The sequence below is a fragment of the Geotrypetes seraphini genome, chromosome 2, assembly GCF_902459505.1.
Source record: "Geotrypetes seraphini chromosome 2, aGeoSer1.1, whole genome shotgun sequence".
NCBI lineage: Eukaryota > Metazoa > Chordata > Amphibia > Gymnophiona > Dermophiidae > Geotrypetes > Geotrypetes seraphini.
The window spans coordinates 364,504,180-364,522,666 of NC_047085.1; the positions used below are offsets into that span (position 1 = coordinate 364,504,180).

The 18,487-nt window shown below is 41.1% G+C and overlaps 1 protein-coding gene across 3 annotated transcripts in view; it reads right to left on the minus strand.

Annotated features, from left to right (window-relative positions):
• Positions 1 to 18,487, minus strand: part of PDE1C (phosphodiesterase 1C) — a 758,662-nt gene that overhangs the window by 22,340 nt on the left and 717,835 nt on the right. For all 3 annotated transcript variants that reach the window (XM_033930571.1, XM_033930573.1, XM_033930572.1), the window contains one exon: positions 12,828 to 12,884. In XM_033930571.1, the coding sequence (XP_033786462.1) occupies positions 12,828 to 12,884 (57 nt within the window). The remainder of the gene's footprint in view (positions 1 to 12,827; positions 12,885 to 18,487) is intronic.

Here is an 18,487-nt window from a genome sequence, read left to right on the forward strand (position 1 = left end):
GGTGCAAGCAACTTGTATGCAACATTTTAAGATAATAATAAATGCAGTACACTTGTATACGATTACTCGTTCTCATGTCATCTCCAGCTTTAGACACATGACAATATGTTGTCTTGAGCAGCTGAATGAAAAAAAAAAATGTTTCCTGATAGGTGTTGGCCCACAAGAACAAGTCAGAAGAGGCCTAGCTGGGCTAGGAAGCACCGCTAATGATTGAGCGCACACCTGAGCAATGCAGCCAGTTCTTGGAGGCAAGAGTAGGGAAGGCCAGACTAGCCCCCCTGTTTTACTAAGGTGCGCCATGCGTTTTAGTGCACGCTAAATATATGTGTGCGCTAACCCGTTAGCGTCCATAGACTAACATAGATGCATTAGCTAATATTTAGCGCGTGCTAAAATGCTTAGCGCGCCTTTGTGAAAGGAGTCCCAAGTTATTGTTTGAAAGTGGTGAAGAGGCGACCTGAAGCCAGTTTCTTTTACTGCATTTTACGAATGTAAAGTGGGAACACCAGAGCAAACATTTTCTATTTTGAACTTTATTGTTATTCACATCTAAGAGAGTACACAAAACACAGTTCTTCTAATGCGCACGCACAAAAACCCACAAACACAAAATACAAAACCACAGAAACATCAATAAAACACAAAGAAAGGACTCGTAGCACTCAGAAACAGAGTAATCTCATGCAGAGGCCAAAAATGGGTTGAACACAGCTCTCCTCTTGCTGTGATGTGCAATAGTTAGGTGTATAACGTTACATGTCAGTAAAATTCAGTGATACAGTCAAGTGATCACAAACTCACACCTTGTAGGAAAACAATTTTCAGAAAATCAATTCTTAATCATTTATTGTTTTTAGAGGATATTTGACTCTTTTTCCACATTGATGTGCCAAATAATATCGTATCATATGAAAGCGCTACTGGATTCTCAAGTAAATTATTAATTTGACTCCAAATAGATTTCCAAAAATTATGTATTAGAGGACATAAAAACAGGAGTTGCCACTGAACAAATTACGAAAAACTGGAAAAATCATGATAGATTAAGTTATAATTTCTGGTGGAATTCATTGTGCCATATTTTTAAAATGGAGAAAATATTAGCTATTCAACAGGGATGCTATAAAAAATTTATTGATGTTTGGGAGCCATTAACAAATTATTGTAAGGATTGATTATATTTAATTTATTTCTTCCCCTTTTATTTATCGAGGTATGGGGTGGTGGGAGGGTGGGTTTAATTTCAAATTAATCTGAAACAATAATGTTATATTGAAGGGAGGGTGGGAGGGAGGAACTATATTATGATTCAATGTATGTGTGATCAAAAAGTGATATTAAAGTGTATATGTTTGCATTTTATTATAATCCACTTGTTGAAAGTATAAAAATGAATAAAAAATTTAAAAAAGGAAAATTAATTATTTAGCCACGCCCATTTTTTGTGCATTTTGCCCCTTTTCCAAAAATGTTCTGCACATCATCCAAAAGCAGAGGAAAAGATTTGGGGGGGGGGGATGGCAAAGCAACATTGATGTTTATTTTGCCTCAAATATGTGTCTAGCAAACTGTGAGGTACTTTTACTAAGGCGTACTAACTGATTTAGCGTGCGGTAAAGATTAGTGTGCACTAAATGCTAATATACTGTATGGATGCCATAGCAGTTAGCACGCGCTAATCTTTAGTACGCACTAAATCAATTAGTGCACGTTAATCGGTTAATGCATGCTAAGTCTGTTAGCGTGCCTTATTAAAAGGATCCCTGTGTGCCAGATTTGCTTTTTAAATGACACAGATACATAGCACACTGCACAAGAAAATTCAAAGGATTAAAAATTACAATACAATTATATAGGTAGCTGCCATTACACTATCATACAATGCACATATGCACAAAGATGCCATATGACATTCTACAGATATTCAAAGATGGAAATAGTAAATAGGAATTATAGAACTTGGTTAAATAAATAACTTCCTAACAACTTCACCGTATGAGGGAATCATTATTTCCAGAAAAATGAAGAGATAAAACTGGAGACATAATTTTTTTTTTTTAATTCCTCACATAGTAGTTACACCTACTGTGAAGTAAACTCAGTATTAAAAATCTTACACTATGTAACTCAATTTATGTTCCTAGGCAGTTAGTACCCAGGAACAAAAAAATAACTAAATAAAATTGTGTTACATAATGTGATTAATCTGCAAAGTTTTTACACAAAGGGCACAGTTCCATAAGAGGATAGCTAGACTAAGCTGCGCTAGCGGTTTTAGCGTGCGCGCTAGATGCTAGCACCTCCATTGAGCTGGTGTTAGTTTCTCCGCGTAGCATGGGGATTAGTGAGCGCTAATCTGCAGCGCGCGCTAAAAATGCTACCGCAGTTTAATAATAGGAGCCCTTAATTTTTTACAAAGGAAGATAGTGCTCAGAGACATGGAGGAAAAAGGGGAACAAATTCCCCCCAAAACCTCACCACCCAATCATTGCAGTACTTTCCAACTAACAACCAATGGTATTTATCAATGTATTGAAATGAAATAATGTGAAAAAAATGTATCTTTTAGCTATAATTCTTTGGCCTTGACAAGTCACATTTCAAATCTTCATCAAGAAGCCAAATGGAAAAGATTGATGACACACGTCTTACGATGAGAGACTGACACCCTGTATGTAAGATGTGTGTCTTAACAATCTTTTCCGTTAAACTTCCTGATGAAGATTTGAAATGTGTCGCATCGAGGCCAAAGAATTATAACTAAAAGATAAGTTTTTTCACATTATTTCATTTCAATACATTGATAAATACCATTGGTTGTTAGTTGGAAAGTACTGCAATGATTAGGTGGTGAGGTTTTGGGGGGAATTTGTTCCCCTTTTTCCTCCATGTCTCTGAGCACTACCTTCCTTCGTAAAAATTAAGTATACCAGTCAGAATATTTCATTTTTTGATGTTAGCGTGTTGTTTATTATTTTGATTTGATCTTTCCACACTTCCTTATTAGAAGGAGTGTATATTTTTCCTCCATTTGTGATTTTGACTTAGTAGGATAAGAGGGTAAGCAGGTGCCACCAAATCATGTCCATTCTTTCCCTCTAATCAGATTCCTATAAAAAGTCATTTAAGAGGGTATATAGCCATGCAGCACAGGTAGCAAGATGGGGGAGGCTTCCAGGACCTGGCCCCATCAATATATATCTCATACCTGGGATCCCTGCCCCCATGGGCTGGAATCCTTCCCTTTAATTACATTCTCTTCATTTCACTTCCCTCTCTCCCTCCCATGGAAAATTGTTTGGATTTTATCCAGGAAGTGAGAATTTATTTATTTTTTTCTCCTAACAAGGGCAGAAGGGCTCACATACACTTATGCTTTGTAACTTTATGACAGATTTGGTGTCTGTCATTCTTACCTTTACAGCAGCATGACAAATCAAACAGCAATAGAAAAAGAGGGAGGAGAAAAAGAGATATTTAATATATTTTAAGTCTATAATTTTAGCTTTTCTTGCTAGACTATTGATATCTCTCATCAGCAGTAATTTGGGGAGTGTGATTTGAAGTAGTAAATTAATTCCAGGGAGCAGGATGATACCTGATTGCTTAGTATTTCCTTTGAGTGAACAGATTGATCAAGTCTGATAATTGTTCACCCCCTCCCCCCATGGATAAAGAATTCATTAGCAGATATTTGGTTCAATAGCCTTAAAATTTAATGCACAGAGAACTGATTTAATGGACATTGCACCATTAATTAACAATCAGCAACTCGTAATTGACATAAATTGCCCTTAATTGGATGGTAATTGCCTAACTTGGTAGGCGTCTAACCTACTGAGGTAGGCGCCTTGTCCAACACACCTACCTCAACGTAGGCATAGTTAGGGAAAATTGTCTGTATGTAGGTGCCTCTTTTGAACTTAGGCACTGGTACTTAGGCCAAGAAAACCCTGACATAAATAGGTACCTAGTCGGCACCTAATATTTAGGCACCATTTATAGAATCATGCTGTAAGATCTATTCTATAAAGAGAATTCAGCCTGAAGAGCCCTTTATAAAATGACGCTGACCATGAAATTTTCCCAGTTCCTAACTTTCATCACTTTTTATTGAATCCAGCTCTTAACATGTGGTTTATCATGCAATAACCATAAGCACACAACCACATTAACAGGTATTGTGATATTTTAGTAGCTAATGAGTAGTAAACCATGCATGGTATTTTCTTGTATTACAGGTGGGGCACAGCCACATGCTAATTAGCAGTTCTATACTTATCTGACATGTTTCGCCCGAAGGCTATATCAAGAAAAGTCCCCCCTTGTATTCTCATTCTGCACCATCCCGATCAATACTACCTTCTGAACAAAGAATGATGGTGCAGAATGAGAATAAAAGCCTTGATATAGCTTTCGGGCGAAACATGACGGAATGAAAGGTTCTTTCCCAATATGAGCAACAAAGTAAAAACAACAAAAAAAGATAAGTTGAAAGTTTTTATATTTAAAAAAATACTTTTGTTTTAAGCACAGAGCACTTAAAGCACTAATACAATACTTTATAGAAACTATGGGGCTCATAATAAAAAAAAACAACAACAAACGTCTAAAAAGTGGCCTAAATGGCTACTTGGATGATCAAAAAGCCTGATCGTCCAAATACCCATAATCAAAGCTTGTTTTAGATGTATCTAAAATCATATTAGGCCTTTCCCCTGCCTTTAAACGCACAGAGAGAAAAGAGGGGTTTTTAGAGGAGGGGAAAAGGCGGGCGGTGGGTGGGAGGTAGGCCGACCTACACCTAGGCGTACAACAGGTATAACCAAAACTTTAGGCAGGTTGCCTAGTTGGCACTTATACGTTTTGACTTAGACCAAGTCAAAACAGGTATAAGTGCCAAAAAGGGGCCACTAAGCTGATCGTGGCTGCTGCGATCAGCTCAGCGGCCCCAGCAACCTGCCTACCCCCTACAGCAATGATCGCGGCAGGAGAGATGGCTCATCTCCCCTAACGCGATCCACCCTTCCCCCCCCCAACGATCAGGGCAGGAGGGAGCCCAAGCCCTTCTGGCCCGCGACACCCCGACTATGTTCGGGGCAAGATGGAGCCCAAGCCCTCTTGCCCCAGCGGCACCCCAACTACGTTCGGGGCAAGAGGGAGCTCAAGCCCTCCTGCCCCACGATCCACAAACCCCCCCCCCCCCGATGACATCAGGGCAAGAGGGAGCCCAAGCCCTTTTGCCCTGCGGCACCCCTGACCTCCCCGACACTATTGGGGCAAGAGGGAGCCCAAGACCTCCTGCCCCACGATCTCCAAACCCCCTCCGGGCCGAATCCGTTGGGGCCAGGAAGGAGCCCAAGCCCTCCTGGCCCGGCGATCTCCCCCCCTCCCACCCCACCACACGATCCAGCCAGGAGGGAGCCCAAGCCCTCCTGGCCCGCGACTCCCTCTAACCCTCACCCCCCACTAAAATAAGGGCAGGAAGGATCTCAGGCCCACCTGCCCTTACATAGAAACATAGAAACATAGAAAAATGATGGCAGAAAAGGGCCAAAACCCATCAAGTCTGCCCACTCTAGTGACCCTTCTCCTTGATTTTGCTCACCACCCCCTGCCTTTACATCATTAGAGATCCCACATGAATATCCCATTTATTTTTGAAATCTGCCACGCTGTTGGCCTCAATCACCGCCCCCCCCGAACCTCCGATCGCCCCCCCGCTGACCCACAACCCCCCCCGCCGACCCCACAACCCCCCCACCCCCCACCCCCCTTCCCTGTACCTCAAAAAATGTTGGCCAGATGGACGGGTGTCAAGCCCGCCCGTCCGGCAGGCCAGCCAGTGCAGGAATGGGGCCGGATTGGCCTAGGCAGCTCAAACCCTGCCCACAGGTGGGGCTTGAGGCGCCTGGGCCAACTAGAATAGGCCTGGGAGCCTTAGGCCCCTCCTGTGGGCGGGGCCTTAAGCACATGGGCACCTCTGCCACACCACCCCCAGGAAGAGGCTCCTGAGAGTGAAGCCTAAATCATGTAGCATGTAACATAAGAACATAAGAACTGCCTGCTCCGGATCAGACCCATGGTCCATCGAGTCCGGCGATCCGCACACGCGGAGGCCCAGTCAGGTATATACCTGATGTAGTTTTAGTCACCCATATCCCTCTATCCCTCCCTCCCAAAACAACAATGTAGCAAGATATGAAAAGGTCACATACAGTATCTTAGGGAGACTGTATAGGAGGTCTCTTCCAGCAGCACCCCAAGCTGGAAAAGTGCCCTTTGCTGCGATATGTGGGACATGCCCCCTAGCACTCCTGTCTTACCCACTGCATTGTGGCTAAGCAGAAGAGGAATAGAAATGGCATAAGTTTGCTGCCCCTCCCCCCACCTTCCTTGCATCATGTGTGGCTGTACCAGCTGCACAAAGCTCACTACAGCCCTGCCACAATCTGTCCAGACACCTGAAGCAGCTTTTGACCATATCAAAGGTCCTTTAAATGATAACAATTCTCTGGCAATAAACACTATCTTATCATTTCTCAGGCTGACTCTTAGAATGGGGGTCCATTGGAAATCCTTTATCACCTGTATGGAAGAAAGGAAAAAAAAAACAAAGTAAGGCTGAGTTGGTTGGTTGCTCTGAATGACTGGAAATCCCCCTCACTTGTCATGTGCTTAATGAGCTGCGCAAGAGATTTCAGTGGATGTACTCCTGCCTATGACAGATTGTAGATATCAATGGTGAAATCTTAAGCTCTGCATACTACCTGAAAGGATAGAGAGTGAAAGACCTTTCTGTTCCTATAGTTTTTCTCACTTCCTCAGTATTAACATCAAATCACTGAGGGGAAATGAACTCTCTCAAAGAACTCATTCATAGTTTCTGCAGGACATCCTGATGGAAGACATTAAGCTGGCTGAGAAAAGTTCACAGACATCGATGGATACAGAATGATGCGGCTGACAACCTGAAGCAGGCCATGGCCCCCACAATGGACAAAAAACGATCTGTAGCAAGGAAGGACTGTGTGTTCACCTTCAGATTCATAGGCATGGTCTACCTCCACTGTTGGGCCAACTATAGCTGAAGCTGTAGCTGCTATAGAAACGGAGAATGGTCTGTTTGTCGAAGGAGAAACCTTGTATGTGCAAACATCTGATAGGACAATCCTGTGGCCCTCCTCTATGTCCTCTATGTTTCTCTACAGAGAAACTAACTTATTTTAGTCACTCATGATAACCAAACTCTCACCAACAGCACACCCAGGACTCGCCATCTTTACATCCAGAGCCCATCATCACAAAGACAGACACCCATTTATACAGCACCCAACTATAAGAGACAGAGAAAGGGTGGGGGGGGGAGAGACCGATGAAATGGGTAAAAGGACAAATAGAAGCAGGGGTAATAGAGAGTGACAAGCAGGGAACACCAACTGAGAGAGAATCTACTTTAGCACTAGCTCAAAAAATGTCAAGACAGTTTTATGGGAGTTTGTGAATAATTTAGAGCAGGTGTAAAAGCCAATGTTCAGTTGTGTTACTTTCAACTTGCAAAGCCCTTCTACAATATGTTAACAAAAAGGAGCCCCCAAACCTACCACCACCATATCTCCTCCGGGTATAGCTTCCATGTGCAAATTGCACCTCATATACAGTAAGTTCACTATTTCATTATGTAAGTGATTTACAGTCTTTCCAAAATCACTTCCTAAGCTTTACTGTAAAGGGGCGCAGATGGAAAAAAAAAATGACTGTACTACTTTCTGCATTTAGGGCTCCTTTTACTAAACAGTACTAGAGGTAAATGCACTGATGCGTATAGAATTGCTATCAGCGCTGGAGCATTTACCTCACCGGCCCATGCTAAAAGCCTTTAGTGTCATTTAGTAAAACCCAGCCTTAATGAGCAATATGTTATAATCAATTCAGAGCTCTTCTCAAAGACCTACAGTAATAACAGAAGAAGGAAGCAAACAGAGATCAGTCTTAAGAAAATTACAAAATTATGAATGTTGGATATTTCCAGGGGCTCCAAACTTTATCCTCAGAACACAGCAAAAGTAAGCTCCCTTCAGGAATGTGAATATTGTATGTATTTATTATTCACCTTATACAAAGTGAAGGACAAATGAACAGACAGAATAAATACCATTACAAACATTAAACCATACAAAAATGCAATGAAAACATAAAACGGTCAACAGTGACCACCTTCAACATACACAGCATCCTCCCTACAACCATAACACATATATTCAGTTTAACTTCATCCCTAATATCCTTCATGGGCACAGAGATCAAATTTATAGAGCTTTCACGACGGACAATTATGAACATATGGACTCATGTGTATTATTTTTTTATATGTTTGCATTTTTGTATTACTCCTGTTCAATACTCAAAGCAATTTACAATGAATAAATAGAAGGCTTCTTAACAAATGGTATATCCAATGCAACTTTCATATCTATTACAGACACATTTAACTAGCCTAGAATGCCATCCACCCTAAAAGTACTTTAAATCATTTCCTCCCGTTTTCCATCATATCCATTGATTGTACATGCCTACACAGTCAACTGGTCAATATTCAGCTGAGAGCAGGCAGTTTTGGGTTTTTTTGTTTTTTTTTAATAATGCTGACTGCCTATGGCTAAATCTGAATGTTAAAAGCTGGGCATGACAGAGCCTATGCTGGTCTCCAGTACTTAAATGGGTTCCAGCCAGTGTTCAGATGGGACCAATATAGATACTTTCCATGTATGGATCCCAGATGAATATCAGCCAGAACCCTCACAAGGGGATCTTACTTTAGTGTACTTTCTCATCCTCCCCATTCCATTCCCCTATACCTCCAGAACCTTACTCATACTTGCCAGGCTCTGATAAATCCCCTCCCCCCCCCCATGCTGCTTCTTGGTTCCAATCCCTCTCCCATCCCTACTCTTCCCCTCAGATCCCTAGTCACCTCCTGGACTTTCTCAGAGTAGAACAATGGGGTGGTCTAGAACAATGGGATGGAAGTGCTAGGGAACTAGCGCTAGGGGTCAGTGCTGCCATTTTGAAACTAGAGTTAGGTGGGGCAGTGGTAGAAGGGGACTGCTCCTGCCTCATCCTACTAGGCTACCAGAGGTAAGTCACAGATGGGCTATAGGTCTATGGCAATTGGGGGAGGAAGACAGGAAGGGGCAGATTAGAACCAGAAGAAAGGTATAGATGAAGATAAAAATTAGAGAGGGTACAGAATGGATGGGTTGAAGGAACAATGTGGGGGATCAGAAAGGAGAGGAGATGGAGGGGGGAATGGATCTAGACGGTTGTTTGAATAATCAGAGTGGGGGCTCCAGGAGATTATGGGAGGGAGATCAGATTGGTGACCCAGCATAAGTTATGCAGGTGCCATTGATCCTTCTAAGGTTTGGCCAGATGCAAGCAAATTTTTTCTCATGTGAGCGACAAGTTATAAAAACCAACAATATTCCAGATTTGCAAGTATTTTTGTGAGTGAGAAAGGTGCCATCGACTCATGCTCAAGTCTTAGTAATTCAATTACAGATCTAAAAAGAAATTGGTTTTGTGCTAGTCCGGTAAGGTCCTCCAGCATCATCCCCATGGTTGTTTTCAATGTGTCCAGCCATCTGAATGCAGGTCGCCCTCTTCGCCTGATTCCTTCAATCTTCCCAAACATGATATCGTTCTCTAATGATTTCTCTCTTCTGACAGTGTGACCAAAATAAGACAGTTGTAACTTTATTTGGGCTTCGAGTGAGCTTGATCTCTTCCAGAATCAATTTTTTTTTTATAATTTTTATTGTAAAAGCAGTCAATACAATCAACAAGATCCAAACATGGGTACAGCAGAAAAGTAAGGGAGAATCAATTTATTAGTTCTTCTGGTGCTCCAGGCATGCATAACATCCTTCTCCAGCACCAAAGATCAAATGAGACAATCTTCTTTCTGTCTTGTTTCCATAGTGTCCAGCTTTCGCATCCCTGTTTGACTACTGAGAAAATAAGTGCATGGACAAGTCTTATCTTCGTTTGGAGTGCTATTTCCTTGCCTTTGAATACTTTGTTGAGAGTGACCAAGTGCTATTTTGCGGAGTATTTCTTCCTGGCTAGTTACTTCTTTGTTTACGAAAGAGCCCAGGAGATTAAAATCCTTTAAAACTTCTATTCTTATGCCTTCAAGCTCAAAATATTCATCATTTTCCAGGTTCGTGATTTTCATCTTGTTTATGTTCAGTTCTAATCCCATGTTATGACTTTTGGTTTTGACTTTTCTCAGTAAATACAGCACATCTTCTTTGATGAACGTTGTATCATCTGCATAGCAGAGGTTGTTTATATTTCTGCTTCCAATTTTGAATCCAACGCTCTCTTCTTCCAAATTTGCTTTTCTGAAGATGGCTTCACCATAAAGGTTGAACAGGTAAGGTGACTAAATGCATCCTTGCCTGATGCCATGTTTTATTGAAACCAATCAGTGTTGTTATATTCAGTTCTCATTGCAGCTTCTTGATTTTCATAGAGGCTCTTTATCAGTTGAGTTATATGTTTAAGTATTCCCATTTGTGCTAGAGTTCTCCATAGTTTATCGTGATCTACACAGTCATTGCTGTGAGCAACCATTTAAAATCTGTGCGCAACATTCTTAGAAAGTTAAGCAATTGTGCGGAGTCCATTTGATTGCTACAGCTTACCCCTCCTGATGAAGATATGGAAACTTGGCCGAAGTTGAGGGATATACTAGTGGACCAGAGTCCACTACATAGTAATTCGTCTTTATGGAGTTATTTCTACACATTTTATCACATATTTTGCACTAATGGATAGCAGCATTCCGGGACATTTGAAATGGAGGACCAAAAGAATATTGGATACATACGAGTAACCCCTAACAGATAAGTGGATTGTGTTATCCTAGTGAAGGAGGATTTCTCCCCAAAATTTTTTTCATTCTATTCATTTACATAATTGTATATAATTACATTATGGAAGTTTGGTGAGGATTAAGGAGAACAGAGTGGAGCAATGATGGTTTTCTAAATCATTGGTCTCTTTCTTTTGACCAGTTTGTTAGGGGACTGAGCACACTCATATTATTATGAAAATATGTTTTAAACATTATTATATAAGATTTTAATACATTTAGATCACTATAAGTACTAATTTGATATTTCACCAGTAAGTGGTGAGCTTAGGTGACCCTAGGTGTCTCCCTAGGACCGCGATAGGCGCTGCTTTATGAAAGGAGGCCTTTATGAAAATAAGTTGAGAAATAAGAAAATAGATAAGTTAACATTTTTGATTAAATATTTATTAGTTAATAGTACTCTAGGAACATAAGAACATAAGAAGTTGCCTCCGCTGAGGCAGACCAGAGGTCCATCTCACCCAGCGGTCCGCTCCCGCGGCGGCCCATCAGGCCCATTGCCTGAGCAATGGTCCCAGACTATCCCTATAACCTACCGCTACTCTTATCTGTACCCCTCAATTCCTTTATCCTCTAGGAACCTATCCAAACCTTCTTTGAAGCCTTGTAACGTGCTCCGGCCTATCACAGCCTCCGGAAGCGCGTTCCATGTGTCCACCACCCTCTGGGTGAAAAAGAACTTTCTGGCATTTGTTTTAAACCTGTCTCCTTTTAATTTTTCCGAGTGCCCCCTTGTACTTGTGGTTCCCCGTAATCTGAAAAATCTGTCCCTGTCTACTTTTTCTATACCCTTCAGGATCTTGAAGGTTTCTATCATGTGTCCTCTAAGTCTCCGCTTTTCCAGGGAGAACAGCCCCAGCTTTTTCAGTCTGTCAGTATATGAGAGGTTTTCCATACCTCTTATCAGTTTAGTTGCTCTTCTCTGGACTCCCTCAAGTACCGCCATGTCCTTTTTGAGGTACGGCGACCAATACTGGACACAGTACTCCAGATGCGGTCGCACCATTGCACGATACAGTGGCAGGATGACCTCCTTTGTCCTGGTCGTGATACCCTTCTTAATGATACCCAACATTTTGTTTGCTTTTCTTGAGGCTGTGGCGCACTGTGCCGACGCCTTCAAAGACGTGTCCACCATCACTCCCAGGTCTCTTTCAAGGTTACTTACCCCTAGCAGTGATCCTCCCATTTTGTAGCTGAACATCGGGTTCTTTTTCCCTACATGCATGACCTTGCATTTCCCTACGTTAAAGTTCATTTGCCATTTTTTGGCCCATTCTTCTAGCGTCGTTAGGTCCCTTTGCAGATCTTCGCAGTCTTCCATGGTTTCAACCCTACGGTAGAGTTTGGTGTCATCCGCAAATTTAATAACTTCGCAATTTGTTCCCGCCTCCAGGTCATTTATAAATATATTGGAAGTTGCAGTGTTTATGTATGAGAATAGTTTTCCAGAGAATATAAGAGATACCTCCCATTTTTAATGATTGTGGGTACTAACTTAACCAGTTAGGTACGTGACCATGATACTGAATAACAGCCTTACCCGTGTAATTTTAAGGTGCTGTCAGAGACCTTAATGTTCTGGTCATGGTTCAGCATTGAATATCCATTCTATTTTAGCCAGCTGGATGAGTTTTTCCTCATTAAAAAAATATATATATGTATATTTCTCTAATGTTTTGGACCATTATAAGATAAAATTATCTTGTATTTTTAGCATGTCCTAAAAGATGGGTTAGGTGTTTTGAAGGAGCTCTATGCTTGGAATTTTTTTACCCATAATTCCAAAGCCTGACATATCATATCTCACCTCCAAAATACAGAAAACAGTTAAAGTCTGTGCAAAAGTCAGGAACTCTCTAATACGGAAGCATTTACTAACCTGGTAACTTTAAGTATGATGTGCTTCTGCGTGTTGCATTATTTAAATGATTCCTGTCTGAAAATATAAAAAAGAATGTTTTCAGTTGAAAGCATTATTATTTAACTCTTTGGCATGTATGCTTTTATTTCCACACAAATCTAGCTGTTTGTCCTGCCGATGCTTTCACTCACTGAGCAATACTACTTTACTGGCATCCGCTCTGTGCTCCAGCAACACTTCAACGATATTCAAAAGATTTACTTAGGTCATTTAAGGGATTACATTACATTACATTAGAGATTTTTATTCGGCCATTACCTTGCGGTTCAAGGCGGATTACAAAAGAGATGAAAAATGTTGGGTTACAATGGAAAAACATTTGTCCTTTCTAGATAGGTAAAGAGTAGGTTATGTAGTTTACCCACACAAATACTGCTGTTGCACATTCCCTCTCCCCCCCCTCCCCTCCCCCTTCTGTTGATTGCATAAATTCGGTCTGGCCATCTCATTGGCCATATAGCATTTACTTAGTCTCAAAGATATTCCAGGGGTGCAATTTTTTACCCAGGTAGCTCTGAGATTCAGCGTTGATTGGTTAAACATTGACACATAAGTAGGAATGCTGAAAGTGCCAACCTTTCTGTGGTATAACCAAAGCAGTTTACATATTACATGCAGGTACAGTAGGGACTTTCCTGTCCCTAGTGGGCTCTCAGTCTAAGTTTTGTGCCTGTGACAATGAAGGATTATGTAACTTGCCCAAGGTCACAAGGAGCAGAGGGGAAATCAAATCTGGTTTTGTGATTCCCTCCCCCTCCCCTTCCCATTCTCGGCCAACTGCTCATTGGGTTTCAGATGTGCACAAGTGAAAAATGTTCAGATAGTTGGACTTTTCCCCCATTTTTCACATTCTTTCACATCTTCATTTTCATAAAAGCTTCTTAACGTGAATTAGAATTATTTTTTTTAATATGCTAAGGGAGCAGTTCTGTAACGGGACACTACATGTTAGGTACCATGATGGGGAGCATTGAATGCCAGTTCTATAATGGTTTCTGTGCATCCAAATGTTATAGAATACCGCTTTAAAGCTCAAAGATGTGCACAGAATGTTAGATGCCCTCAGGCCAGATCAATAGCAAGTATACAGTAAGTGCACCTAGGAGCTATGGATCACGCACGTGATTTACAGCATTGTGTAAGTTACATGTTTATGTCTGAGATGTCCATATCCCATCCATGTACCATTCACATGTATAATCCCTCGAAGTTACACGCTATAGCAACTATGCGCTATTTTATAGCATAGCAAATAGTGTATATTATCACAAGGAATGCTCTGTGAGTACAGAGAAAGGCCTTCAGAAAACAAGGGCAAATGAAGAAGTCACTCAGTCCTCCATAGCCTCAGGTACGTTAGACAGATTGTGAGCCCACTGGGACAGAGAGGGAAAGTACCTGATTGTAAAACCGCTTAGAAAAGCTTGATAGGCGGTATATAAAAACCTAATAAACTAGAAACTTGAAGACATTGGCAGATTGGCACAAATCCCTTCACAACACAAACTCATTGCACAGCCTAGGTTAGTGAAGAGAGGGAAATTATCTTCTAAAACAATTTCTCAGGCTGGGTCCAAGCAGCCAAGTACCTGTTTATTATTTCCTAGTTCAAAATCTAGTCATCTAAAATCAGGACTAAAAGTCCCAGATGAACTAAGACAGGTAGATTTAAAGCCCAGAGTTAAAAGAGCTTCAGCAAGCCATAGGCAGAAAGCCGGTTTAAATCAGCCCAGCACACTGAGAAGCACACAGGGAATCAGGAAAAATCCACACCTGGGTTTAGTTTTAATTGTCCAAATGCAGGAAAAGAAAAGGGAGGATCCAACAGTAGTAGAAGGGAGCAGTAACAGAACTAGAAGCCAGTCAGCAACTCATGTTTTAGCAGGAGTCTTAATCCGGCTTCAAAAGTAAACTAAAGAGCTTTCTTTTTAAAGACGCCTTTGAAAATTAGCCATTTAGTTTTCCAACCAATTTTACTTTTTCTCTCTAATTTTATTGAAGTAATTTTTAACTTCTCTTTCCTTCTGTATCTCCCTTATATGTCTCTTTAACTTTTAAATAATTTGTAGTTCTTATCCCTCTCTTCCCTTATGTTTTTAGTTCTGTTACGTTTGTTAATAGTCTTGTCAGACCTGATTTTTGTTATTTATTGTATTGTTCCCTACATTTTGTAATTTTATTATTATGTACATCGCTTAGAATTATGATTAAGCGATTAATCAAATCTCCATTAAACTTGAAACAGGACACACTACATTCTGAAGCTCAGGTAGAACCCTATGAGGGAAGCTCAGAGTGAAATTTTGTCTTCTTATTCTGATAATTTTGAAGATATGGAAATAGAGGAAGGCTTGAGTTCCTATGATGACTGTGATAATTATTCAGCTGTTCAAAGCATTGTAAAAGTGGACATTTTTTAAACCTGCTGAAAGTTTGTTGCTGACAAAAAAAAGTAAAGTAGAAAAACGGTGTTGTTTCCTTGAGCCAATGGAAGGCAGAATTTAAAGAAGGCTTTGAAATGAACTGTTTTACTTTTTCTTGGTGAACAAGCAAAGCCTGTGAAAGACTGTTAAGAGTAAAGCAGTTCAGTGATTTGAGAGGCCTGAAGCAGGTCACTGTTTTGCTAGAGGTGAAGAAAACTGCTTTTGAACCTTTTATTAGGGTAGTTTTGCCAAGCCTTCTGCAGTGAAGCCTTACAAAATGAATTCCATTGAAAATAAATATTACGATCAAATAAGATATTTTTATTTTGGGTGGGATCTTTATGAGCTGATCATATGGGTGGTAGACCCCATGCCCTGGGTTTTACACAATGGTTAAAACCCAGTACAGTACTTCAGTGATGATATGGCATGAACTATGAATTTTAAAAGCAATGCTTGAGGTTTGGGTGCTTTTATTTTTTTTCTTAGCTATCAGACTTGGACAGAATGTGCTGGTCTGGTGCAGCTGGCTTAGGCCAGACCAAGGCCTGCAGGAGTGCAGGAAGAACTGTGTTGAAAAGAAGAATTTTGTTTTGTTTTTGGGTTTTTTTTTTGGGGGGGGGGGTTGTTGTCTTGTGATGTTTTAGAATACAGACTGAGTTAAGTCTATGAACTGTATTGGAGCACATTATCTCAACTTGCCTAAGGGAAAGAAGACCCTATGTTTTAGTTTTTGGCTTGTTGAGAGATTTTGGTTCATGTTAAAATGCAAAAGTGAAAGAAAAGACTAAATAAAACATTTTTTGTGTTTATCTGAACTTGAATACTCTCCATTCCTTTAGTGCACCCAGTTCTACCAACTCTATAAAAATCCACTCAGTCAAGGTTTGTGGCCTATGCAAAGGCTGTTGGACACTAGCAATGTGCTCACACCTGGTCAAAATATTCACACCTAAATTCCTAATTATTTAGGCACTTATGCAGTGTATGCAGTTATAGAATTGCTCTTTAATCGACAATGCACAATGCACAATGTTACATGTTAAATCAATTTAGCATGCACTATAATTTTTAAGGCCTGCCATGGTAGTAGCAGTGATCCTTAACATTCTAGTTCCTTGGTACATCTAGGTATGATCAGCTAGAGGAATGGTAAGTATGGAACATAATCACCATCCCCACAAGGCTGGGGTTTTTTTTGGTTGTTCATTCCCCATTTTTCTTGCTCTTTCAGCTGATAGGAATCACAGTAGCGGTGGAAACATCCTTCTCATGATCTCCAGGACTGGGAACATCAATAGAACAAAGATTCAGACTTGAATGTCCTGTGATTCAATAAAGCCAAAGTACTGGTCTATTGTGTACTCTTTGGTGAGTAAATTGAAATAAATTACACACAATTATTCTGTTCCATTTTGATGAATTTCATTTTTCCATTAAATTATGTTTACCAACTACAATTACATTTATGTTAACTGCCCCACAGTATTTTTGTTCGTAGGTTAAAATGGGCTGTAGAACAGTGTTCTTCAACTGCAACGCCTAGGGATAGGTGCTGGCCCACATCAAATCTGTGTGAACCCCCCTACTTCCCCCCTCCCCTCCAGAGTCTTGTTACTGGGACATCCTTATCAGTTGATTTGTTTTTGACCGCCACTATTCAGATCTCTGTACGTTGCCTAAATTCCGTCTCTCTCCTCATAAAGGAAGAAATATTATCATAAAACTGAGAACAGAATCTTTAGGTGGTACTGCCAACAAATCTATGGAGTAAATGTAGTTGGATTATAAAAATAAGAAGCGATACCTTGAGGGGGTTGAAAAGTGGAGACGGGATGGTGAAGACTGGTTGGGATTGGAGACTGGGGATTGGGGATTGGAACTAACTGGATGAAAGTGTTGCAGAGAAAAGCTTGGGAACAGGGATAGAGAATGTGTGGAGGGCAATCGGCTTAGGGAAAGAGAAAATATATGGGGAGTAGACTAGACTTTAATTACTCCAATTGAACCTAAGTAGTCAGGCTGACTATATCAGAAGGAGAACCTTCAGAACAGCCATGTAAATGGAAGCGGTGTCTCTCCCCCCCACCATACCCTCCACCCGGTGACGCGTCAAAACTGCATAGGACATTGCCGCACCAACAATCATGCAGTACTTCTCCATACCGCGTTAAAAGTGTTCCTGTTAGTGCTCAAAGTGTGTGTGTGTGGGGGGGGGGGGGGAATCCCCCCCCACTAAACTGACAAGTGTTCACGCTCACTTTGGGAGATGTGTGGGGAGAACAAGTGTTTGCGCTCCTGTAGGGGGAACCCCCTCACTACACTGCAAACTGCCAATTACCCGAAAACTGCAGGAAAACGGCAGTTTACAGTGTAATGGGGTTCCCTCCCCCCACATCACCCCCTACGGGAGCACAAACACTTGTAAGTTTACTGGGGGGGGTTCCCCCCAGACCCCCACTCACAGCGATAACAGGAACACTTTGAACGTGGTGCGCTGAAGTCCTGTGCAGGATTGTCAGCACGCCAATGTCTCACGCGCATTCATTACGGAACCCATCCACCCACTGCTATGGGGCAGAGAATAAGGTGTGGTTGAATTAAGCATCGCTGGTGTCCAAGTTAGGCACCAATAAATTAGACCCAGTAGAACCTGACCTAATATACCAGTGCTTACCTGTACAGTGCCTAGCAATGACTAAGTCCACTTAGGTGCCACTGGGTGTGATTCTTTAAGAAGCACCTAATGGTTGATTGACAACTATGTGGGGGGGGCTCCTACAATGTAGGCATGCTTAGGTGCCATTTATAGAATCTGGCCCTTGATCCTTATTATTCACTTTCAGTTTTGCGACAGGTTTTTTTTTTTTTAGCTGCTGGATGTGTGTTTTGTACTTTCAGGCTATCTAAATGTTTTTTGTTTTACAGATTAAAGTGACACTGTCAGTTAGTAAGACCATGGAATCGCTGCACGTTGTTTTTATACAGTTCTGCATTTTTTAAAAATTCTTTCTGATTTCAGCACCACAACGTCCTATTAATTAGGTATCTTTGGTGAACTTTGGTATAGGACTCCTGATGAAGGCTTCCTAGCCAAAACACGGCCCGTGTGGTGTCCACTTCCAATCAGTTTATGTCTTTGGAAATTTGGGACCAAGTGCTTTCCAATAAAGGACTTATTATCATTCTTTCTGG